This window comes from Ictalurus punctatus, chromosome 2 (assembly GCF_001660625.3).
Source record: "Ictalurus punctatus breed USDA103 chromosome 2, Coco_2.0, whole genome shotgun sequence".
NCBI lineage: Eukaryota > Metazoa > Chordata > Actinopteri > Siluriformes > Ictaluridae > Ictalurus > Ictalurus punctatus.
Window position 1 is genome coordinate 8,539,126 of NC_030417.2, and position 27,809 is coordinate 8,566,934.

Genomic DNA, 27,809 nt, shown 5'->3' on the forward strand with positions numbered 1-27,809 from the left:
CTTGATGATTTCTACAGGTCAGTGGTAAGGCTGCGTCGGTCTCTCGCTCTGCACAACAAAGGGCAAACCGCCTATATCAACATGGGGTTCAGGGTGAAAACTTTTCGACGGGTGTCCTCCGGTTTACTTGTTGTCCAGAAAAGCTGAAAAAACTCGCGCAGCCCAGCCAGGAGACCTCAAATTGACATGGAAATTAGACATCACTCGCAGACTCGTCCTCTGAAGGTAAAAATGTTTATTACAGAAAGATGGTTAATACAGGATAGAATAAAGCAGGATAGAATAATGAGCGCATTTATGTGAAACTCATTTAATTTCTAATTTTTTTCACCCCAATGCAATGCAAGTGCATACAACAGTAATTACATGTGTGTACATAATTTTAATCACACTATCTGCTCCAAAAAAACAAACAAACAAAAAAACAGATTTATATAAGTAAACAATTGGTTCAATAAAATACCATAGTTGAGTTCATCCCTTGAATGTGCTTGGACTTATTAGCAGTAGGTTCACATTTCCTGCCTCTTGATGTATTATTGTCCTTGTTGACACTGGATTGGTGACAGGTAGCAGTGGCTTGAACATTCCATCGGGTTAGGATTTTTGTTTTTATTCCACGCCTGTTTGTGTCTCCACTACTTGCTCTTGTGGAGATGGTTTGGCCTCGGAACAGTTTGGCCTGCTGTTCACACAGGCCAATCTTGCTGAGCAAGATAAATACATCGCCCTGAAAGGCCTTTGTAAATATGGCATAGAGAAAAGGATTAGCGCAGGAGTTCAGTGGGTAGAAAAGCACCAGCAGGATCTTGGAGTTTGAAATGGTTATGAGTGGATGATCCAGCGCAGCCGAGATTGCATAGAAGGAGATTGGTGCTATGCAGAGAAAGTTTGTGAAAATTAGCACAGCCATGCGCTTAGCAATGCTGCTATCTTTTCTGGATGATGTATAATTGGGGTTGTGCACTGCACAGTAGATTTTAATGTAGCAGGCACAGATGGCCACAAAGGCCACAATATTGATGACTAATATAAATAAAATGTAGACCTGGTCCAACAGGTTCTGAGTGCTCATGGGCAAGCATATACTGACCTTTTGGTAACTGCTCACTCCCAACACAGGCATAAGGGCAAGCAGGAGGCATAACAGCCAACCCCCAAGCATGACAGCAGAGGCATGGGACAAACGCAGCTTACGATCTAATTGCATTGCAAAATTGATGGCATGCCAGCGCTCCAAAGTGATAGTGGTCAATGTGTAAACTGACAACTCAGTTGCAAATATGGAGATAAATCCAGCGAGGGTACACCATGGTCCTGTCTGCCAGTCTATGGCATGATTGTAGTATTCTGACTGCGTATAAAGGTCAACTGAGGCAATGAGAAGCAGATAGATACCCATACACAAATCAGCAATGGCCAGATGGCACATAAGGAACCGGGAGACAGATAGTTTGTAATGACTGGTGAGCAGCACAAAGAGCACTACCATGTTTCCAAGTACAGCCAACAAACTGACAAACCAAACAGACACTCTCAGGAAGCTGAAACCCATGATGTCCTCACAGGGGTTGAAGTCATCAGGAGCTGGGGCACATGTCACAGCCTCTCCATCCTCACATACAACATAGTCATAATGACTATCAAAGTCCTGGCTGGTGGCTATCTGGGGATTCTTCAGTGTGTCCCCAAATCCCATATCATAGTCAGCATGCCCACCAAGAAATTCATGATAATGTAGGCTACGTAGGAAGTCATGGTGGTCATAGGTATTACCAAGTAGTGGGTCACTTATGTCAATGCCTTTGTCTGTACCATCCATGACAGCTGGAACGGTAATTCTGCCTACTGATCGTTCATAGTGTTGGCCACGCATTGCAGTCAAGTTACAAATGATGTAATCCAGGTACCTATTATTGATAGAAGAAGGAAGGAAATTTGTATTGGCAGAAAAAATTAAATTGAAATGACTTCTGTTTATTTCCAATTTTAAATAAATAAAAAAAATCCCAGATTTTCAATGTGGTCTCAGACTTTTGGACCCGACTGTAGGTCATGTGCCAGTTTCTGGGGGTTTTAGGTAGGTTATTCAGTGCCTACAAAAGGTATAGCATATATACATGTTATAGTCATGTAACCTGCCAAATCAGTGTGTTTACACTGAATATATGCGGTGTATGTAGTTCATATAGAATGTTTAGTTTGATGACCATGTAAACAACATGGAGACACACCCATCTCTGTGATTTGTACAGAGATTTCTTATCTACAGAATACGCAGCTGATAATAATAACTACAGATGTCCCTGACAATATTGCTTAACAGACACGTCTGAAAATCTTATCCTGTCCAAATTGTACTTATGAATACAAATGAATAAAATCTTTTTTTTTTTTTTTTCCAAAGGCTGTAAATTTTAGTGCTGATATTAACCTAAAAATAAAAAAGCAATGCCATTAAGGTATCTTTAAATAGCCTGGGCCTGTGCTTAGCTTGCCTTTGGCTTTGCATCCACGTCCCCTAGCATCTCACAAACGTCTTTTGTAGAGCACCGTGTAGGCAAAGATGATTTTATAGATCTCAGAGATGTTTAAATATGGACCACTTGGGGCCCCTAAGCAATGCCATCTACTCTCCAGGGCTCTTGTATGTACTCAAATGGACTAATAAGCTAATAAAGATCCATGTCTGCATATTCAAGTTCACACTTAGAAACTACTGTATATACACTATTAAAACAGCACTATGCACAATTAGAATCTCTACTGCTGTTTTTAAAAATTATTTTTATTGTGTTTGTATTGTTATTACTTATACTACTATACTTATTATATATACACACTATGATTATAATTTTTATATTAATATTGGTTTTGATTAAGTAAAAAATCATACATGTTTCAGGTTTACACACACTGTGAACAGGTGTGAGATTGTGATCATGAAGATGAAATCGTTCATCATAGTGGAATTTGCATACTGTAATCAACTGTTTACTGGTAATAAAGGTCAAAATATTTTCACTACTTATATGGAGTGGTAGGTTTAATTCAAAATTGTGAACTGATTAAGACAAGCTTTAGAATTTTTCTCTACAAACCCTTTCTTTTTCTTAAGGTTCTTGAATGCGCAGCAGTGACTAGGATAAGTCATATCAGCACCAATCAGATGTCTGAAGGTTTTGACTGATGGAAGCTTTTTAAGGGCCCAAACATTCCGAGCGCTGAGTTCCCGAAGTGACTCCAGTCCTGTTGCTGGAAGGGAGGTAACTCCTGAGTCTGAAACATCACTGCCAAAAAAATTAAATGAAAGATTTCACACAAAAAATCATGTAAATGTAACAAAATGTAACAAGGGTGACACTCATGATTTTCTTATTCAGATTCCTTTTCAGTACAGAGATTTATATGATTTTTAGATTCTCTAGGGCGAATTTACAAGTTTACATTTGTTTGATAATGCAATAAAATGTAAATATAAAAAGTTGTTCATCTAACACTACTTCGGGATATTATATAATCTAGCCTTGTTGTATACAAGACTGTGTATAATGAACAAAAAAAGTTTTTTTTTTCTTCCCTTTTTATCAAGAACTAGAGAAAAGAAGATAATGTAAAGTCCAATCATGGGCAGCAGTACAAATCATGCAGATACAGCTTCAAGTAATGTTCATGTTGGTGCCAGATTGGCTGGTCTGTGTATTTTAGAAACAAAAAACATTGAGTGAGCGACAGTTCTGTGGGTGGAAATGCCATATTAATGACAGAGGTCAGTGGAAAATGACCAGACTCATTCAAGCTGCTAGGAAGAATATAGTAACTCATATAATCATTCTGTACAACTGTGGAAAGCAGAAAAGAATCTCAGCATGCGCAACAGCAGTAGACCACATCAGGTCCCACTCCTGTCAGCCAAAAACAGGAATCTGAGGCTCAGAATCACCCAGTTTGGACAGTTGAAAATTAGAAGAAGAAAAAAAATCCCCTGGTCTTTTTCCAGTCTTCAACTGTCCAGTTTCAACTCTTACCCATTTAACACAAATAAGACCCACTGACACTCCACTGGCAAAGCCAACAATCAGAGTCACAAAACTGTTTTTTGGAGTTGTGCATCCACGGCTGTTGATCGAGCATTGAAAAATGATCTCATAAATGTACTTGGATGATAGAAAGATCAGGGTCACAGAATTTTCCATTTAAAATAAAGCCATGCTATGGAAAAATGATTACATGACCGAAATCAGCCAATAGGCTTTGACGCCCAGCTGAGTGAATTTCACTGTTAACTTACTGTCAAATTTCTTCAACATATCTCATTAGTAATTGCTCGAATATTAATATAATATAATAATAATAATTAATAATATTCAAATTGAAATTGATGTATAATGTATATTCTGTGAGTTTTCAGTATTTAAGTGATGTTGATGATACTCAGTTGAATAAATTAGTATAAGTTCATCACTGTATTACTGTGAATACCCACGAAAGAAAGATCAGAGTCCACACAAGCATTTTTTCATGCTTGAATTAACACAATGAAAACAGTAATGGCTGATAACTTTTGGTGTCTTCATAAAGATTATGAATGGGTCTAGTGAACATATCATCAAGATTTTCTCTGTTGTCAAGTATTATGACATTAGAAGGTTCTGAACTTTTAAATTCAAATTCTGGAATTCAAGCACATTGTGACTCTGATCGTTTTATCATTGGTGCTTTCCTTCATATGTTTACTGTCTGGTTTTTGGGGAGAAATATCCAAGTAAGAATTTAATTGTGCTCGGTACACTACGCTTGCACATATGACAGTAAAGCTTTGAATCTTGATCTTGAATCTATGGACATCTAGATTACAGGCACTCACAGGTCACTCTATTAGGAATAATTGCTCCTTCAGAACACTGCTCGACTTCAACCCATACTCAGCTTTAAAGATGCTCAAACAATAGTCCAGACCTTTATTACTTCTCATCTCAACTACTGCAATGCTCTCTTTACTGGCAAATCATTCTCCAACTTACAGTTTATCCAGAATTCGGCTATAGTTTTCACTCACATTAACATTCTGCTTACATTTCGCCCATACTCTTTAGGCTGTACTGGTTACCCATCTCCTCTGTATTCAATACAAAACCTTCCTCCTCACCTACAGAGCCTTACATGGCTATTCCTCAGGTTATTTGACTGAATTGTTGCTTCCCTATACCCCTACCTGTGTGTTAAGGTCATCTAGATTCAGACTGTGTTCAGTGGGTGGCAGGACCTACTTGTTGGGTCCAAGTTATGGAATCCACTTCCACAGAGCCTCTGGGAAATTTCCTCTATTTCCTCCTTCAAAAGACAACTCAAAACCAATCTCTCCACTCAGTGCTATAACTCCCTGATTGTAAATGAGTAGCTCCAGCCCCTTTCACACTATATTTTCCACCACTTCATCCTTCAACCTGTTCTGTTTAGTGTCTTTTTTTCTGATTTTTTATATTTTTTGTACGTGTTACTTTAGAATTGTTTATCATCATCCAGATGTAAAGCGACCTTCGGATTGAGAAAAGCAGCATACAAATAAAATTTGAGCACTACTCATAGTCCAGCCTGTCCTCGTTTTATACAGCAGTATTTCTTTTGTTTTAATTTAAGAACTGGTCTTATTTGCCTTAATTTATGGATTTATCTTGGCTTTCCATATTTATGCTTTCCATATTTAATATTTATTTTATCAATGTCCTTAATGTGAAATGATTAACATTAATCATTACAGTTATTCATGTAATTGAAATATAGAGTTTTAGTTTCATGAATTAGCATGTTTTTGATAGAGAATACATTTCCATAAGTAGCTCTGGATAGGGGCATCTGCTTAATGATGTAAATGTAAATTTAAGTCTGAAGCTTTCTGGCAAGTTGTCTAAAAATAAAAATACTTCACCTCTTGTTTGTGTTTGTATTCATATTCAGTCAGGACTCGATATCAGTTCAAGCTGAATAATGTTTTCATAGTCAGTTACATCCCTAAGCTACATGTAACCTACATATCTTCCAAAGCTGGCAAAAAGACCTGTATCAACTTATTTTTTTCAGTTAGCTCATATTTTGTAGGCACTCACCTCTTAGTCTAACTCTGATTTTGGTGTTTCTCAGTGTGCTGTGTTTTTCCCACATTGTCAAATGTCTGGTAAACCATAGGCCTGTCATAACTGCCACTAATGTGGTTAAATGACTCTTCCATATCACGCTCACACTGCTCAGCCTGCAAAGTTAAGGGATACCGCTAACATGCTAAAATGGGTAGGAGCGGGTTACCAATATATACACAGTATCTCACAAAACTGAGTACACCCCTCACATTTTTGATTCTTTGCTAGAATGTAAAGTAGTGAGTGTACAGCTTGTGTAACAGTGTAAATTTGCTGTCCCCTCAAAATAACTCAACAAACAGCCATTAATGTCTAAACCGTTTGCAACAAAAGTGAGTACACCCCTAAGTGAAAATGTCCAAACTGGGCCCAATTAGCCATTTTCCCTCCCCGGTGTCATGCGACTTATTAGTGTTACAAGGTCTCATGTGTGAATGGGGAACAGGTGTGTTAAATTTGGTGTCATTGCTCTAATACTCCCCCATACTGGTCACTAGAAGTTCAACATGGCACCTCATGGCAAAGAACTCTCTGAGGATCTGAAAAAAAGAATTGTTGCTCTATATAAAGATGGCCTAGGCTATAAAAAAGATTGCCAAGACCCTGTCACTAAGCTACAGCACTGTGGCCAAGACCATACAGCGGTTTAACGGGACAGGTTCCACTCAGAACAGGCCTCGCCATAGTTGAACAAAGTTGAGTGCACGTGCTCAGCGTCATATGCAAAGGTTGTCTTTGGGAAATAGACATATGAGTGCTGCCAGCATTGACAGGGTCAGCCTGTCAGTGCTCAGACCATACGCCGCACACTGCATCAAATTGGTCTGCATGACTGTCATCCCAGAAGGAAGCCTCTTTTAAAAATGATGCACAGGAAAGCCCACAAACAGTTTGCTGAAGACAAGCAGACCAAGGACATGGATGACTGGAACCATGTCCTGTGGTCTAATGAGACCAAGATAAACTTATTTGGTGTCAAGCGCGTGTGGCGGCAACCAGGTGAGGAGTACAAAGACAAGTGTGTCTTGCCTACAGTCAAGCATGGTGGTGGGAGTGTCATGGTCTGGGGCTGCATGAGTGCTGCCGGCACTAGGGAGCTACAGTTCATTGAGGGAACCATGAATGCCAACATGTACTGTGACATACCCTTCAGAGACTGGGCCGCAGGGCAGTATTCCAGCATGATAACGACCCTAAACACACCTCCAAGACGACAACTGTCTTGCTAAAGAAGCTGAGGGTGAAGGTGATGGACTGGCCAAGCATGTCTCCAGAACTAAACCCTATTGAGCATCTGTGGGGCATCCTCAAACGGAAGGTGGAGGAGCACAAGGTCTCGAACATCGACCAGCTCCGTGATGTTGTCATGGAGGAGTGGAAGAGGACTCCAGTGGCAACCTGTGAAGCTCTGGTGAACTCCGTGCCCAAGAGGGTTAAGGCAGTGCTGGAAAATAATGGTGGCCACACAAAATATTGACACTTTGGGCCCAATTTCGACATTTTCACTTAGAGGTGTACTCACTTTTGTTGTTTTATTTTGAGGGGACAGCAAATTTACACTGTTACACAAGCTGCACACTCACTACTTTACATTGTAGCAAAGTGTCATTTCTTTAGTGTTGTCACATTAAAAGATATAATCAAATATTTACAAAAATGTGAGGGGTGTACTCACTTTTGTGAGATACACTCTCCCATATATATATATATATATATATATATATATATATATATATATATATATATATATATATATATATATTTAAAGCAGCTTCTCAAAGCGCTGTACATAAAATCACAGTCCACAGAAAAATAAAACAAATAAAAGTTAATAAGTTAATAAGAACAAAAACAACAACATTAATAATAAAAATAATTATAAAACAATCTAAAAAGACATCAGCAGTCGAATGCAAGTTTAAAAAAATGAGAGCTTTTAAAATGCCAAAAGTCTGGGCTTCCCTGAGTTCAGGAGGCTGAGAGTTCCAAAGTGAAGGAGCATAGACATAAAAAGCCCTGTCACCCATAGATTTTAGGTGTGTTTGTGGAACAGTTAACAGATTACACTGTGAGGAGTGCAGTCTGCGATTTGGGGTGTAAGGGATTAATAAACCAGATAAGTATTGCAGAGCCAATCTATGTAATGCCTTGTATGTCAACATCATGATCTTGAAATCGACACGGAACCTGACAGGGAGCCAGTGTAAGGACTTCAAAACAGGAGTAATATGGCCACATTTCCTGGTTCCCGTCAGGATCCGGGCGGCAGAGTACTGAACAAAAATATATATATATTTCTGAGATGAAAAAAGGATGCCTTCACAGTGCCCTGAACAAAAAATCAAAAGTGAGGCTGGGGTCAAAAATTACACCAAGGTTCCTCATCTTACTTTGGGTCTCTAAAACAGAGCCATCAACAAACAGAGACAGTGGAGCCGCTTTGCGAACCTATATGACGGGAACCTATAAGCATAACCTCAGTTTTCCCGCTGTTCAGGCACAGAAAGTTATTGTTCATCCATGTTCTTATCTCAGAAATACAGTCAAAAAGATAACAAGCATCAATGTTTTCACCAGATTTAGAGTGAATGTAGATTTGGGTATCATCAGCATAAAAGTGATAATGGAGGCCAAGCGATCACAGTAGTTGCCCAAGTGGAGATAGATAAATATTGAAGAGTAGAGGGCCTAGAACTGAACCCTGAGGAACACCAGTGAGCACCGAGCAAGTGTCAGACCTAAAGCCACACATAGAAATAAACTGGGAACGGTCAGTAAATATTGAAACTCAATATGGCAATAACAAAATGGGATCCTTAAAAATTGTTAACTGTTGACCTTACATCATTTGCTTACTTCTTTTGTCCTTAATGGACATACAGGTATTTTAATTATACAAATTGGCATTAAACATAAATCATAAGAAAAGTGTGCACGTTCTAAATATCTGTACTCAAAAGAGTTTATAGACACTGAATTACAAGAAAAGACTAAGACATACTCACAGCAGCACTGGACCACTAATGGTTTCTGCGAACATGTCTTCACTCAGTTCTGTAAGTTCTTTGTTTCGGTGAAGATATCTAGAGAGAAAGGGATTGTAATGTTTCAAATGTAAATATGCATAAAAAATGTTATGTATAATGAAATGTGAGTCAATTTTAAAATAGTCAAAAGCATCACTTAAATTGCAAAGCAATCATATTTTAAAGTTAATATATAAGAAATTACTAGGTATGTAAGAATTAATACATCCGAAATCATCGCTGAAATCTGTTTTTATTAGATGTAGAGAAAATTATATCATTCATTAAGTGTTGTTCATGATAAGATTCATCAAGGTAATGTCTCAGTATCACAAAAAGTTTCTAAAAATGACTTATTATGACAGAAAAGTTGGTTTCATGTTAGACACTTGCTATATCTTCATGTCTCCACTGCTAACAGCATTTCAGTAGTGCTATTCATTCACACAAAGCCTACCCCTATGAACAGAACATTCCAATTTTGCATAAATTTTTTATATTTTGAGTCTTTAAACTTTTTTTTTATGGAACTCCCAGCCTTTAATTGGTGATATACAGTATTACACACATAATTATGAATATAGGATTAGTTTCAGTTAGACCCTTCAGTCAGACTCTTTCAAATATCTGATAACCCACAGCTATAATAAATAAACATCACAGGCAAAAACCTAATTTACATATTGCTTTGTACCCCTCCTACATGATGTAGTTCACACAATTAGTCTCCCAATGCCCAATGTAATTTATCCTCATGCACACACACATAAATATGGTTATTTGGGATCTTAAATTGTTAGAAAAGTAATATACTCAGTAACCTTTAGTAAAGTAATATGTTTGCTCTCACGATTTGAACAAGAAGCCTTACATAGCATCTAGCTTTGTCCCATTGAAGGCATGGTGCTGGATTTTAGTAAAGCCATTACTGTATAACATCCTGTTGAACAAAAAACAAACATTATTATTTGTAAATCTTGACTGTAAAGTAATATATGTGAAAACACACTCATTCAATTACAGTATAAACATAGATATAGTATAGATGACTCCTTAAAGAGAAAGTTCAAATATTGCACTAAAATTTACAGGGAAATAACTGCTAACAATATTTCTGCTGCGATAAATTGGCAATCCTGTGTATGCAGAAAACAGAAGTTAATGCCCAAAGGTAAAAGAATATTGAACTGAGGAATTAATCAAGTCATTATATATTCAGTATTTCAATAGTTCATATACTTAATAGATTTTTAAAAAGATTAAAAAAAAGAACAAAAAATATTTCATATATATATATATGAACATACAGTGGAACTAATATTAGCATTTCGTAAATATGAGCAAAGAAGGCTGTGGAAAATTGTCTTAATTGTTTAACCATTTGATCTTTTGTTTAAAAAATTCACAAAGACACTCTGCTTTCGTGGATATCAAACAAATACAAACACAATACAGGTTTATAAAAAAAAAAGAAAGAAAGAAAAAAAAAATTGTGCTACCTCCCTTTGCCAAGATAACAGCTCTGAGTCTTCTTCTATAATGCCTAATGAGGTTGGAGAATACATGGCAAAGGATCTGAGACCATTCCTCTATACAGAATCTCTCCAGACCCTTCAAATTTCGAGGTCCATGCTGGGGGACTCTCCTCTTCAGTTCACCCCACAGGTTTTCTATGGGTTTCAAGTCAGAAGGCTGGGATGGCCATGGCAGGACCTTGATTTTGTCGTCAGTAAACCATTTTTGTGTTGATTTTGATGTATGTTTTGGATCATTGTACTGCTGGAAGATCCAACCACAGCTCATTTTAAGCTTTCAGGCAGAGGCAGTCAGGTTTTCATTTAATATCTGTTGATATTTGATAGAGTCTATAATGCCATATATCCTAACAAAATGTGCAGGTCTTCTGTTAGAAAAACAGCCCCAAAACATTAAAGAGCCACCACCATATTTAACTGTGGACCTGAGGTACTTTTCCATATGGCTACCTCTCTTTGTGTGCACCAAAACCACCTCTGGTATTTATTGCCAAAAAGCTCTATTTTGGTTTCATCTGCCCATAGAACCCGATCCCATTTGAAGTTCCAGTAGTGTCTGGCAAACTGAAGACTCTCAAGTTTGTTTTTGGAAAAGAGTAGAGGCTTTTTTCTTTAAACCCTTCCAAACAACTTGTGGTGATGTAGGTGACTTCGGATTGTTGTTTTGGAGACTTTCTGACCCCAAAATGCAACAAACTTCTGCAATTCTCCAGCTATGATCCTTGGAGATTTTTTGGCTACTCAAACCATCCTCTTCAAAGTGCGTTGAGACAATATAGACACGTGTCCAGATTGATTCATAACATTTCCAGTTGACTGGAACTTCTAAATTATTGCCCTGATGGTGGAAATGGGCATTTTCAATGCTTGTACTATATGTTTATAGAAACGTCAAGCTCAACAACAAGAGCACATCACAGCTATATTTGGCCTATGTGTTACCTCATATTTTTACCTATGCCAATATAAGTGGAGAGTTGTTCTTTTAGGGTTGTTAATGAAAACATATTCACACACACACACACACACACACACACACATATACATACATACATACATACATATATATATATATATATATATATATATATATATATATATATATATATATATATATATATATATATATATATATATATGAATAGCTAGTAAAGTTGGAAAGGGCAAATGTTTGTACTTACACCGTTAGCGCATCTTTGGTAATGCCTTGGAATGCATTTGCAGGAATTTCAGTGATGTAAAGATTGTCAGTAATTTCTCTTAAAAAAATACCAACATGACAATTAAATATTATCTACAGAAGGTCTATTGTGATACTGGGTATTAGCAAAGGATATTAAAAAGCTTTGTAAACATTCCTTTTTTTAATATATGGAAGCTTACAGCATAAAATTTGATTCATGAGAGTGGATCCTCGTCAGTGCAGGAAAGATGGTGAGACCAGTATTGAACAAACCTCTGCAATAATATCAAAACAAATAACTTAAGTTAGGATCAAGTATTGTATATAAAATATACATTAAATAAACACGAGGGAGACCTAGTATGAGTAATATGTAATCTTATTGAGAATTCACTGGGCTGGTGGACTGTATGAACGGATGTTCACCTAAGACACAACACACAGATAAGCAAGGCACAGGGGGATAACAATACATGTATTTGATTAAGTGGCGAGCCAGCCAGGAGTCAGGAGGTCTCAGAGCGTAGGTGGAGTACGTCTGCACGCTGGCAGAAGGTCAACTAAGAGACACACACACACACACACACACAGAGGCCTGGTGTGTATGCAGAAAACAGAAATTAATCTGTTTCATATTCTGTTTCATGAAAAACTCTTATAGGGTAATGTACATGCAAGCACTATAAACAAAAACAGAAATGTAGAACAAACATAAAATTTACTCATAATGTTGACGTGGTGTGTTTGAAAGTGTCCATTCTCGAAGAAAATCCAGTCAGGAAGTGACACAGACAAGGTCAAGTTATTTTAAAGAGTGAAACAAAACAAAATTTATTTTGGAGCCGGAACTGCACCTGCGTGATAAGGGTCACTCAAAAGTGCCAATTGATGTACGTCATGGTGTTCCGGGATAGCTAACTCTAAACATGTTGATGTCTGGGTCATCCTGACCCTAAGACAACTGTATAAATATATTCAGCTCTGGTTTTTTTAGATCGCATTTTGGGACGTCTCAAACTGTGGGGATCTCGTGTGGTGGAATGGAACGAATAAACCTGGACCCTTGCTTCTTCTCACTCACGGCTGGTGTCTTATTTTTCTTGCTCCAATTGAATATGTGAGTATCTGTTTCTATGTTAAGAGTCTTCAGGTAATAGGCAAAATTTGGGCCAGCACAAGTTACAATATGGTATTCATCCTTCTCAGAAACATTTAAAAGTCTATATTATAACTGTAATTATAATTCTATATTTTAACAGTATGTTACATATATAACTGTGTTACTATGAACACTGCAAAGCTGCCAGGTCAGTGGGGTTTTAACATCTCTAGTTCTAAATATGTACAAAAGAAGCACCAATATGCATAACGATATACATAACTGGCATTTATTACATGTATGCATGTACAGCTGTACACTCTAGACACTGAAAAATCCCACACATTCTAAATTGCTCTGCTTCTGCATGGCCACACTCCGTTGCATAAAGAAAGCTATATGGTAAAAACGTTCCTTAAAAAATACTAATGTACAATTTATAAATCACACATCTGAATACCTTCTTGTGCGCATGTGTACACATGTTGAGACCTTCACTAAACTTCTCTGTAGCTGAAAAACTGATTAAATTCGTTGTCACTCTAGATTACTGTAACGCCCTTTTAGCAGGAATTTCTAAATCCACAATCAATAAACTCCAATATGTACAAAACTCTGCTGCCAGGATCCTGACTGGAACCAGGAAATACAATCATATTACTCCTGTTTTGGAGTCCTTGCACTGGCTCCAGGTCTGGTTCCGTGTCAATTTAAAAATTTTGATGCTGACATACAAAGCATTACATGTATGCGTTATTACTTCCTTACACCCCAAATCGCAGACTGTGCTCCTCTCAGTGTAATCTGTTAACTGTTCCACAAACACACTTAAAATCTATGGGTGACAGGGCTTTTTCTGTCTATGCTCCTTCACTGAGGAACTCTCTTCCTCTTGAATTTAGGGAAGCTCAGACCTTTGGCATTTTTAAAGCTCAACTTAAGACTTACTTTTTTAACTTGCATTTGACTGCTGATGTCTAAATTTTTATTATTATTATTAGGCCCCGAGCACCGCTGGTGCAAAGCCCTATTGGATCTGCTCCATTTATTATAAGGGCCCGAGCACCACTGGTGCGAAGTCCTATTGGATCTGCTCCGATTATTATTATTATTATCATTATTATTATTATTATTATTATTATTAGGGCTCAAGCACCGAAGGTGCAGTGCCTCCGATATCCACCAGAAGGCGCATGCACCGGAGGTGCAGGGCCCTATTGTTTTGCTGGTGTTTATTATTATTATTATTATTATTAATAATAATAATAATAATAATAATAATAATAATAATAGGTGGCGTGCCTCTGAGGTGCAGGGCCCTATTGTTTTTCCGATGTTTATTATTATTAGGGCCTGAGCACCGAAGGTGCGAAGCCCTATTGGATCTGCTCCGTTTACTACTACTATTATTATTATTATTATTATTATTATTATTATTATTATTGTTATTATTTATCAAAATGAATCGCATTTTAGATGGCCTAAACATACCCGAAAACTCTACAAAACTTTACAAATGCGTCAGAACCGGTGAAAATTTACATCTGATAGGGGTTCTACAACTGAGTGTGGTAAAATGGCTCGATAGCACCACCTACAAAATTTCACCAATGTGTGCCTCGCGCCATGTTTTACCTACATGTACAAAATTCGGTAACCATGTGTGAGATGCCAATACGTACAAATACGTCTCTTGAATCCATGCCCTAAAAGGAAGTCAGCCATTTTGCTTTTTCTCTTAAATTTTTCCTCCATTTTTTGCCATTTCTAGGCCTCGTACTTTAATTAACTCCTCCTAGAGATTTCATCAGATCGGCATAATATTTGGTCAGTCTCATCTAAAGGCACACACGATGCTAAATTGCGAAGCTTTTGAGTTTTCGCTGCACGGTGTGGGGGTCTCACAAATTTCGACGTTTCGCTATGAAAAAGGAAGTTGTTATAACTCAAACATAGAATGTCCAATCTGCTCCAAACTTCACGTTTGATCAAAGTACCGGCCTGAAGCCATCTACATGCCAAAATTCAGTATTATTCATAGCGCCACCTGCTGGAAACAGGAAATTATACATTTTACATCGTGATACACTCCTAACATGTAAGTGCTAAAAAGTGATTAAAAAAAATCATTTTTATGCCATTCCCCTAGCAGAGCAGCCCCAACGTGCACCCGGGTGTGAGGGCCCTTTCATCGCTGCTTGCAGCTTTAATTATTATTATTGTTGTTATTATTATTAACTTTAATAATTTTGTAGTTTTTCTGTAGTTTTTCTGTGTACTGATTATTTTGTGTACAGCGCTTTGAGAAGCTGCTTTTAAAGGCGCTCTATAAAATAATAATAATTATTATTATTCACCATGAAATCACATGGTGACTGCTTACATTTACATTTATGACATTTGGCAGATGCCCTTATGCAAAGTAACTTATAATTCTATTGCCATGTAAAATGCCATGTCCATTGGCCTTCTCTGGAACATTCTCAAGAACCGTCTCATGAGCCACTTTAGGATTGGTGTTGGTTCGCAGTGATTGGTAAGCCTAGCGGTTATTCGGTGTTCATACAACAATAGTCACACAAGTAAGCTACTGTTCTATTACACCCCTCTTACCCACCCAGGGGACAGGGTTTTAACACCTGAATAACCTCTCCATAAGGGGTTGATCTTATAGAACTTAAAAAGGTGCATGGCGCTGCCTGACTTTCAGCCTACCGAGGTGATGCTGATCACCACCCAATGGGCCAGCCTTTGCTTAGACAGGGAAGTACCCGGTGTCTCTACCCCATAACACATGAACAGTTGATTACTGAATTACTAACATCTGTAAGTAAGTTAACCAACCAAGCATCCTTAGCAGGAGATGGTACCTTACAAAGCACCTGCACAAACATGTTTCTCCATATCACACATGAGATCGCAAAGTAGCACGCATTCTTAAGGAATCTAGCACCACGCTATGAAGATTTTTTTCCAGTTTACTGTGAGACCAGGTGCCTCAATTTGTGCTAGGAGGGTAGATGTGTCTTGGTTTGCCTTTCCCTGCTGGGTGCAGATATCATTTTTTCCCCCCACTTTTTAAAAATTCGCATAATTTTTTGCTCAGTTGGGATCTAAATCTACATCTAGATTTCTGTAACGATGCTTTGTGACAATCTCTGATGTTCAAAGTGCTATACAAATACAATTGAATTGAAATGGAACAATCTACCCATGGGTTGATTGTACGTTTGGTAATAACTATAAAATGGCAACATTTCTCACAAGTATTTTAACTCTGGTAGATCCTTGAAAGCTTCAGGATCGATAGACATCAGACTTCTGGTGTTTCTTATTTCTCTGTGTGGGAACAAAGAGAGAACAACTTAGGATTTTTACTGTCATGCTGATTTTCACCCAAGCAAAAGCAAGAAACAACACCATACTATTTTACAAGTATATACATAATGTATTACAAGTAATCTTGTTCATATTTGTTGCCCTGCCTTATTTATCTTTTTTCAGTAGGATCATTAGTCCAACCACTTAAAATTTTAGACACTAGTTTTTGCATTAAACTCAACCATCAGAGCAGCATGCAGACCTGAAAAAAGCATACATGCATTTAACTCAAAATGCACGCAACGCAATTAATTATATATGAGTGTGTATATGAATCTCCAGTGAACTGTAGGTACAAGTTCGCAATGGCAAGAAATTTTGGAGCTCTTTGGTCATACGAATTGACCATTCAGTAACAGTGCTGACTCTTGACTCATCCATAAACACCCCTACTTTGCTGATGACTTAACCAACAAAGGTAATCTGGGGTATATGAATTAATTGTTTGTATTTGGGTTTATTGCCATACCAGCTTCAATGGCTATTTTATGGCGCATACAGGTACTTAGCAGAAATTCAATAAAATGCAGCTTAAAAAGTCAGACATTTTGGTACTAAATGAAAAAATCTAAAAAAATTTGGTTGTGATAAAAGTTGTAAACGTTTTCCTGGGTCCATCTTACAAAACAAGTCTTTCAAAATAGACCTGATAAAAGGCATTGTCTCATGACATTAAAAATAAGGCTGATCAAATAAATATGTTTTATGGTCAAGGGATGTTACAATATTGGCATATTGGTGGTTCTTCACACTTCAGTAAATACCCATGGGTCAGTCTGGTGTGACCCATGTGGCACCTTGTGTACACCACTTGATCATTTCTAGTTTTTAAAGGGTAGGTGCATATTTTTCCAAATAAATATGAAAAATGTTTGAAAATTTAAACCCCCTGGCTCTTAATGTATCATGTTGTCTTCATGAGCATCAGTGAATGTTTGCACCTTTTGTGATAGTTGTGTACGAGTCCCTCAGTTGTCCTCAGTGTGAAAAGATGAATCTCAACATCATATAGCCACTGTTGGAAAGGTGCCAAATATGCAGAAAATGCTGGAAAAGCAAACAATGTGCAGGACATGGAGGATTTTTCTGAAGAACATTGGGTAGTTTAACTGCTCAGGACAAACAAGGAACTCATGAACAACTCTCACAAAACATAAAAGCAGTCATTGATCATCCAGATAACGACACACAGTATTAAGAAACAAGGGTATGTAAACTTTTAACTGGTTCATTTGTGTAAATTCAGTTATTATTTTGTCTTGTGAACTATATGTAAACATCTGGTATATAAAATAGTTTATTCAGGGCAGTACTAAATAAAAAACTGTCATTTTTTTATTCTTTATTTATTTTATTTTATTTATTTATTTATTTATGACTGTCATAATCACATTACTTTACCAGGCGAGTTAATATACACCATATTTATTATGTAATCAAAAGCTGGAAAGACATAAATGTTGGGAGATAGTGATGTCAAATAGACAAGGGTTATATAATGGAATATGTAATACATTTGATTAGTACACTTAAATAATATAATCATTCTATTAATATAATCATCAAGAATGTTTTATTTTATGACACAGGTAATATATACCTCCAAATAATTAAAGGTGGAATATACTGTATCCAATAAATAAATTCCATTTTGTCTTTCATACATGATTACAACAAAATTTCTTCAAAAAAAGTAATTTTAAACTTACACATGTGTAATCTTCTTCAGGTTGAAAAATGAATGCTTCTCTAAACTTCTTAATGTGACATCAACTGAGAGATAACTGAAACAAGAGAAAGAATGAAAGGTCAAACTACTAATTCAAACAATGCTTATGAAGTATTAGGTTATTTAATTCTACTTCTAATAGTTTATGTTGTTTGGTTAGACTTGGTCACAGACCTACTGTTAATGCCCGATCACACTCATCTTTAATTTAAATGTATACACATCCACCTTGGTAGAAGGGTTTATGAATTACAGCTCTTTAATATATCTTTTTACACCTCTTTTTCAAGGGACCAAAAGTAATTGGACATTTGACTCAAAAGCTGTTTCATGGACAGGTTTGGGTTATCCCTTCGTTATTTCTTTATCAATTAAGCAGGTAAAAGGTCTGGAGTTGACTCCAGGTGTGGCATTCGCATATGGAAGCTGTTGCTGTGACCCCACTGCATGCGGTTAAAGGATCGCTCAATGCAAGTGAAATAGGCCATCCTTAGGCTGCAATTTTAAAAAAAAATAATAAATCCATCAGAGAGATAGCAGGAATATTAGGAGTGGCCAAATAAACAGTTTGGTACATTCTAGACGTCACGGAAGACAACAGTGGAGGATGATCATAGGATCCTTTCAATGGTAAAGAAAAACCCCTTCACAACATCCAACCAAGTGAAGAACACTCTCCAGGAGAATATCATTATCCAAGTCTACCATAAAAAGAAGACTTCACGGGAGCAAACACAGAGGGTTCACCACAAGGTGCAAACCATTCATAAGCTTCAAGAATAGAAAAGCCAGATTAGACTTGGCCTTAAACATCTAAAAAAAGCCAGCACAGTTCTGGAAAAGCATTCTTTGGACACATGAAACTAAGATCAACCTGTACCAGAATGATGGGAAGAACAAAGTATGGAAAGGCTTGGAATGGCTCACGATCCAATCATACCACATCATCTGTAAAACACAGTGGAGGCAGTGTGATGACATGGGCATGCATGGCTTCCAATGGCACTGGGTCACTAGTGTTTATTGATTATGTGACAGAAGATAGAAGCAGCCGGATGAATTCTGAAGTTTATAGGAATATATTGTCTGCTCAGATTCAGCCAAATTCATTGAAGTTAATTGACACTTGCTTCACTTATGGGGTTTGGGCACCAGACAGTCTGAATAACTGTCAAGTATAATTTATAATTTGGACATCACTCAGTGAAAAACACACAGTAGGCTAATCAAAATTCTCACAAAATAAGATTATTATTTCAATTCATGCACCAAACCTAAGAAAACACAGATCGTTTCATTCATAGAAACCGAAATAATAAAAATAAACAAGTTCCCATACGTGCGATTAATAGATGAAACAATAAGGAAACAAGTCTCTACTCATAAAAGAAAAATTGCACACAAAAGGCAGTAAAAAAACAACAACAACAAAAAAGTTAACCCCAAAAATAATTCTTAACAAAAACGAAAAAGTTGTTCACTTTAGGAGCAGTACTTTAATGACGTGATTTAGGCATACGGGAGTTCGTGAACTTGAAAGCATGGGAAACCGGCAGTCAGATTCCACTCAACACTCCAACGATTTAAGCATACTGGTTCTCCACAAAAGTATGAAAAGAAAGGATCTCAACCCCGTGATGTGCCTACAAACCCTCAAAGATCCGCTCGCTCGTTGATTCACCTTGGCAGAATATTTTTTAAGTGTTCTCCAGCCTCCTGAATCAATATCCACAAGGTTATAATCCACAGTTACAGCATTAGAATGGTCCTTGGCAAACGCACACCATCAGTTCCGCCATTCCCACCGGCCTCTCATTTCCACCTTCAGCTCTTTCCGCCTCCTGCCCTTTCTCCTAGTCACCTATTCCTTTTATTGCTTCCGAAGACCACACCCTTCCTACCTTTTTGCTCCTTCTTCTGTTCTGTTATGATAGAAAGCTCAGCATAATTCTTAGTCTGAGTTTTCTTAGGTAGTTTATTTATAGAAATTATATAATAATTGGTGTTAATTACAACACCACGGAATGGAACAGACTCCGCTTCTGCGTCACTGTGCAGCCATCTGTTACACACTTTACAGATGGACAATGACCCAAAACATACTGCGAAAGCATCTCAGGAGTCTTTTAAAGCAAAGAAGTGGAATATTCTGCAATGGCCAAGTCAGTCACCTTATCTGAACCCGATTGAGCTTGCATTTCACTTGCTGAACACAAAACTTAAGGCAGAAAGACCCACGAACATACAACAACTGAAGACAGCTGCAGTAAAGGCCTGGCAAAGCATCACAAAGGAGGAAACCCATCATTTGGTGATGCCCATGGGTTCCAGACTTCAAGCAGTCATTGCCTGCAAAGGATTCTCGACAAAGTATTAAAAATAAACATTTATTTTATGATTATGTTAATCTGTCCAATTACACTTGAGCCCCTGAAATAAGGGAACTGTGTATAAAATATGGTTGCAGTTCCTAAATGTTTCATATGATATTTTATTAAAGCTGAAAGTCTGCAGTTCAATTGCATCTCAGTTGTTTAATTTCAAATCCATTGTGGTGGCATACAGAGCCAAAATGATAAAAACAGTGTCACTGTCCAAATATTTGCGGACCTAACTGTATGTCTTAGATCAGGGGTGTCAGACGTACGGCCCGCGGGCCAAAACTGGCCCGCTAGGGGATTCAATCCGGCACGCAGGATGAATTTTGAAAGTGAAAAAATGCATAAAAGACACGAAATAGAAATGTTTAATAAAATGCGATTCCTAAATTATCCGCTAGGGTCGCACTGTTTTAGTCAGAGTAGAAAGACGCGGCTCAACACTGGGACTCAGACCGAACCGCAGATGGCAGCAATGCGCCTTCTGCTGTTTGTAATTACAGTGTAGTCTAACCCAGGGGGTCCCAAACTTTTCCAGGGCAGGACCTCCCAAATGGCATTAACATTTGACCGAGGCCCCCCTTTTGCAAGATGTCTTTAAAACACATTTAAAATACAGACTTCTGAATATATTTCCCCCTTTTTTTATTAATAATTTCATCTTACATCTTTACATTAGGAATTGATTGTGTGTGTGTGTGGTTGTCTGAGAGTGAGAAAGAGAAAATCATGTATTTACTTTTCACACAAAATTGTTGAGGCCCCCACTTTGAAAACCACTGGTCTAACCTATTTTTTACATGCCCCCACAGCCTCATTAGCCAAAATGTCTTTTCCAAGAAAACTGGACCGCTTCCTATTTATTCACAGAGACGAATGGGTAATAGTTAAAAAAAATATGCAATTTAATGCTAGTCAACAGCTTCAATACAACAGTTTGGTGGAATCCTATTGTTCATGCAATGTCATAAATTTTAAAGTGCAATACCATATTTTTCAGTTCCAAATACCTGTGACTTAAAGTTTATTTGCATTTGTACAAACACTGTGACCAGTTGTAATGCACACATGTAAATGATAATCAGAAGCATATTGCATATGTTTGTCTTAAGAAATCTGAGGTTGTTCATGATATTTTTTGTAAAAGGATATCATTAAATATTAAGATTTTACTAATGTGATTGTATTTCTTTGCACGAAAACAATGGGAAAACATGGACATATTGTTATTTATAGGTAAGTATGCTATGATTTTTCTGGCCCGGCCCACTTGACATCTAATTAGGCTGTATGTGGCCCCTGAACTAAAATGAGTTTGACACCCCTGTCTTAGATAACTCAAATCTGATGACAACCCTAATGTAATATAATGTAGCCTTAATTATTTATGGCAGATTGACATTCATAAAGCAATACTATATCACTACTTCACCCACATTAATGAAATGTTCACCATGTTGACAAATGCATCTTGAGGAACAGAGCTCAGTCTTGTTTCATAGAGACGTCTGTAAGGAAAAATAATCAGAAATAATGAATAAGAAATGAGGTGTATAACATCTGAAAATCTGCGTGTAATTTAATCTTGGTCAAGATATATTGGTAATTTTTCGTCTTGTCTTTTCATCCACACTTTGCAGTAGTATTGCTAGGTAGCTGACAAAATAGGTAAAAAATTATAGGATAACAATTAAAATTATAGTCCAATCTGTGGGAGACAGGCACAATTTCCAAATATCATTCCCACTGGCTAGTTCTTCCCAAGTTACACAGAACACTAAAACAACCAGAGATTAACATATTGTTCTAGTTTCGTGATAAATTTTGTGATGGCACCTCAATGCTAACACTGAAGTGCATGCTGACAACTGATGGTGGCAATGTTTTAAAGGTAAACCAGTCACCATTAGAAATCCACTTACAGGTAATCACAACAAAGTTGGATTTATGGTTCCTGAGAACAGGAATTTGAAATTAACCCAGCCCTCCATGGATGACCACACCTGAACTTTAGAAGCAGTTTAAGTAGCATAAGCCATGGTGGTGGCCATATTATATAATATTCTAAATCTATAAAGCTTGGTTTTGATCATTATTGAAGTGCAGTCTATGCTGAGGAAATTAACACCAATTTTTTGACGATAAGGTAAAAATTCTAGAACTAATTTGCAACAGTAGATTTATCATATTATGCAAATTATCATAATCTGAGTAAAAGGACTCCTTAAATTAGCACTTCGTTATTATTATTATTTTAAAAAATATATGTTTTGTCTTTGTTTTTCATACTTGAATACATACCTAATAGGGTTTTGCATATGATACCTTATTTTACAAGACATATGCTTCAAAAACTTGGCCAATTTGAGTGCATACTAGAGTGTCACGTACCAAAGGTATATGCAGAAGCAATCGCAGAGTTTAAAAGTTCTATTAAAATAAGCCAACAAAACACAAAAGATACTACGACAAATGCAAAACACTGTGGCAAAGACTAAACAAAAACTAACAGGACCAAGACACAGTAACATGGACAACAGTAGTCTAAGACAAAGATAAGACAGAGAAGCAGTGCAAGCAACGGCTATATATAAGTGTGCTGGTTAACAGAACCATTCAGGTGCAGGTGGTCATGTGACATGTTGGAGTACAGTGCAGTGGCTGATGGGAACTGAAGTCCAAAGTTAACTCCTTGCTATATGACAAAGAGACTCCCTAGAAGAAGGTACCACTCAAGTTGAGTGAAGCTAGGTTCAGTGTTTCACCTATGAAATGTTTTTTAAGTGACTACCTCAACTGCCCCACTAGAATTAAATGACATGGTGGCCTTTTTGTTTCAAAATTTTACAATTTCAAAATGTTGATAAATTTCAATAAATAAATTTGAAAGTTTTTTTTCAAAAGTAAATTAATCCAGTGATAACTAAAAATCAGATGCAAATTAGCATTGTGATGCAGGATGTCAAATTTCAGTTTAATTGGACTTTTGTTTCCTGAAAAATAGTTATTTGAATTTAACTTCGTACCCCCCCACCCCATGATGATCATAGCCCAAACTGTTCAAACCTCCTCAGAACCGTCCTAAACATATCTCAAAATATTTTTCTGAGCTTCAGACTTTTGTAAAGATAAGGAACAAGTCCCAGGACTAGTTTGCAAAAAAATAGGTTTTGAATATTATGCTAATTATCATAAATTTGAGTGGACAATCCGAAACAGTCCAAAAGTAGTTTTTATGTTTGCAGCTATAGAATCAGAGGGAAAAAATATATTTCACTGTACACCTTATTTTCCAAGAGAAAATTCGTTCAAGTGGATCCCTACCGGAACCCACTATTCAACTTTCATGACGATAGCTCAGTGGTAACCTTTAAATACCTGCTGAAACCTGACCGGCCGATGATGGCCATGAATAATCAGGTCATCATCAAAATTCCTTTTACAGGTCACAAAGATGCAGTATACCAACTTTCTATTCAATTGAACTTATGGTTCCTGAGTATTAGCTGTTTGAGTAAATTAGGCTTTGCCTTCCTGACTAGTGGTGGCCAAATTGTTTATAAATGTTAACATGTTTTTGATTTTTTTTTTTTTGAGGTTCATACTCTGCTGTGTAGTTTCACACCAATAAATAGGTCAAAATGTTTATAAAGAACTTTTTCATAAATATGAGTGGGAATGGTACATGAACAAAAAGGCCTTTTTTTCTGCAAAAGAATCAGGATAAATATGAAACGTAACTGTTTCTTTTTCAAGAGATAAACTTGTTTCTGCAACCAAAAACATGAATAGTGTCCCCAGTAGACAATTTAAGTGAGATTGCATCAGATAGTAGTGAATCGGCGCCCAGAGTTCCAGTGCCAGGTGGCAGGCTGCTGCCAGGCGGAGGCTACCTTGTTTTCTGTGGCAGTGAAGGACAGCTTTCCCAGGGGCCCAGGACCCCCGTTGGAGGGGGGGGTTTGGCGCTCCGGAAGAGGTGCCTTTGGAGGGGGGGTTCTGTTATGCCCCGGCCAGCAGAGGACACTGTGGCACAGCTTCCAACAAGACATGTGACACTATTGTTTTGCTTTCGTTCTCTTCCTGCTTGGACATTGGCTGGATGTGCTAGGGTGTAGCTTAAGTAGAGCCAGATGTTTATGTTTAGTGTAATTAGGTTGGCTATTTAAACTCCTCGTGTGGCTGCGCACTTCGCGCAGTATTAACGGTTGCATCGTTAGTAACCTTTGTAGTGTTTAGCACGTGTGTTAGTGAAGTAGTGAATGAGGGTAGCATGCTAGCAGTCTCATGTCCCTGTTCCCTTCCCGAGTATTGCCTACACCATAGTCCTGTTCAACCTAGACTGTGTTTGTTTGTTTCCTTGTTTATTAATAAAGACAGCGCTCCTGCGCTTACTTCCTGTCCATCCCTGTGTTTCGTTACAGTTGTCAAAGAATATCATTATCGATTAGGCGGCCATTTACTCACTGCATTACTTCTGTTCTGAAAACGCATCGGAGAGTACAGAACAAAATTGTGTCCCAAATGACGTACTATACACATACACTATGCATTATGTACCGTACCATCTAGTGTATGAACTTTAGAAGGGTAGTATCATCTCAAATGCAACACGAGCTGTGTTTTTTACTAACTGGAAGAATAAGCCATTTCCCAGTCAATGGCACAAGACAATGCCACACCCCCCAACTTGACCCACGTCCTCAGAACTTTGTCCTGAAGGGTCCTTTTCAGATTTGTTTGAATCTATGCAAAAAAATCACAAGTTACAGCTGCTTCAGTGACCACCAACCAATCAAATAAGAAAAAAAGAATCATCTAATCATCTAATCATGGGATATAGTATGGGAATACTGTGCTTGTGCTTTTGAGAGATATTAAAATTAAAGTTTGCTGTGTAGCAATGCTCCAAAATGCATTTTTTTTTAAACATTGAAATTAATTAAACAAAATTTTGGAAGGTGGTTGTAAGGTTGTGTAGACCACACCATAGGTGATACAGACACCAAACTTGGTAATTATGCAATACTCAGTCCATCTACTAAGAGAATAGAAATGAGCCTAATTGGCCTAATAGTGGTGTTATAGTACAACATATAACACTTTACATTTTAGCCCTACTTCTCAATCTGCAATTTGGACTATTTAGCTCTGCCAACTCAGATTTTTAGCTAAATTGCATAATATGCTAATCCTATTGGATTTGTGGGGACTAGTCCTAGGATTTTTGTTCTATCATCACAAAATTGGTGTCAAATGGCTCAGGAGAGTTTGAAACTCAATATTTGTCAAAACGATGTTGAGAATTCTTAATAATATGGCCGCCACCTACCCATCACTTCTACTGAGCAGAGCCTAATTCCCTCAAACAGCTGTAAGTCATAATTATTTGCATGTACTCGAACGAAACTGGAAAAATCCATTCAGGAGCATGGTCATCAATAGGGGGCAATGAGTTTGAATGTGACTGGTTAATTATAAGCACAGTCAAGTTCCCCATTATAAAAGCTATGCACACATTTTCTTTATTTTCTTATTTGTTTATCACTTTTGTTGTTTGCTATGTCACATTAAAAGTGGAAAAACATCTTTGGTTTAGTTGGAATGACATGATTTATCTTGGTTTAATTTTTTTTACATCACAACAACTTGCAACTTTAACAGGGGTGTGTAGTCTTTTTATATACACTGTATGTAAATTACAGAGGCATGAAAGATTAAGTTGAATAATTTGGGGGTCCTATTGATTAAGTGTATGTACAGTATTGTTCATGTTTCATTAATATGAAGTTCATAAAGTTTTGTAAAGCATGACACGGGAAAAGAATTTGATGACTGATCAGTGTTTATCATTCAGGCCAGTGCCAAATATTTGGCTTTCTAATTATTTATTCTGCCTAAGTGTAAATAGTCTGACCACCTAGAACGAAGCTGAAAATGACCATAACCACTTTACAATGATCAAACCTGACCAGCCTGACCAGGGGAGGCTGGTGATCATCTAAGACCAGCTAATTTTCCTGAGCTGCTTTTCAGCAGGGACATCACCTCAGTGTCCACTAATGGGCTACTCACAAATATTTTAACTCACAAACAATTACATATGTCTAAGACATCACTACATAACTCATGATATGTTAATAAACAAGAAATCCATCCATCCATTTTCTGTACCGCTTATCCTATACAGGGTCACGGGAAGCCCGGAGCCTATCCCAGGGAACTCAGGGAACTAGGCGGTGGACAACTGGGCGAGGCACAATCACACAGACTCACACATACTACGGACAATTTGGAAATGCCAATCAGCCAATAGAGCATATCTTTGGATGGGGAGGAAACCAGAATACCCAGAGGAAACCCCTGAAACACAGGGTGAACATGCAAGCTCAGCACACACGGGGCAGAGGCGGGATTCAAACCCCCAGTGTGAGGCAAATGTGCTAATAAACAAGAACTACATAATAATATTATAGCACAAATTACAATATCTAAACAATATTTAATTTACTTTTCCTGTTTCTATAAAATATGCTTGTTCTAATAGAAAACATTTTGGCCATTTTGTAACTCAAATTAGTTAAACCAACTGAGCAGAAAAACAAAATGTCCACTACAGAGGACAGAAATATATTTTTTTTAATGCGGTAATGAGAATTTATAAGAGCATTATGTACAAAATACTGTATAAAATCTGGAAAATTATCAAAATAAATATTCATAATATAACTGATTTCAATTTCAGAGACAGCTGTTTATATTATGTTCCAAATCAAAAAGACATAAAATATATGACTTTTCAAATCTAACCTAAATAAAATCAGACTTTTGTGAGGAATTAATTATTAATGCCTATGATATATAACCTATATTGTTCACAATTCTGTGATATCCAGCACGTCGTGAAATAATGTTTATAACGGTAGGTTAAGCAGCATACTCACAGTGTCTCCGTGTTTCCAGGAAATATAGGCAAGGTGGCTATATCTGTACACGAAACATAATAACCTTTCCAGTCCGTGCATTCACAGCCATTAGGGCAGCTTTTAACGTCCTCGGTGCAGGTTCGAGTGGAGAAGAAGAATATTAGCACAAGTGCAAACAGTCGCATTTTAATTTGCTGACCTTAAAAAGGAGTTTATAAGAGCAGTTTAAATATAAAACGTGATAATGTAATCCTCTGTGGTTATTCCTGGCAGTCAGAAAGTATATGATCACGGTGCAAACTTTCTCCGAGCAACACGACGAGCTGGAACCGTGTAATCTTGCGATAAATTAAGAAAATTAGCTGTTTAACTCTGATACACCTCCAGCACTCTCTTCTTCACCCAACTTTGCTGTCCC

At 37.3% G+C, this 27,809-nt stretch overlaps 1 protein-coding gene across 2 annotated transcripts; it reads right to left on the reverse strand.

Annotated features, from left to right (window-relative positions):
- Positions 1-221: 221 nt before the first annotated feature.
- Positions 222-27,809, reverse strand: tshr (thyroid stimulating hormone receptor). Of its 2 annotated transcripts, NM_001200192.1 has the most exon segments (10): positions 222-1,910; positions 3,102-3,290; positions 9,143-9,220; positions 10,035-10,103; positions 11,880-11,957; positions 12,082-12,156; positions 16,245-16,319; positions 18,071-18,145; positions 21,905-21,976; positions 27,410-27,809. In NM_001200192.1, coding segments are annotated over 10 exon segments (2,337 nt in total). In that variant the 5' UTR covers positions 27,577-27,809; the 3' UTR covers positions 222-451.

Excerpts from the sequence above, each read along its gene's own strand:
- tshr (XM_017482592.3), bottom strand. The coding sequence starts at position 27,576 with ATGCGACTGTTTGCACTTGTGCTAATATTCTTCTTCTCCACTCGAACC. Across the intron at positions 10,104-11,879 it reads ACCAAAGATGCGCTAACGGT|GATGTTATACAGTAATGGCT; the intron begins GTAAGTACAAAC and ends TTTGTTCAACAG. Across the intron at positions 9,221-10,034 it reads GGGACAAAGCTAGATGCTAT|ATATCTTCACCGAAACAAAG; the intron begins GTAAGGCTTCTT and ends CTTTCTCTCTAG.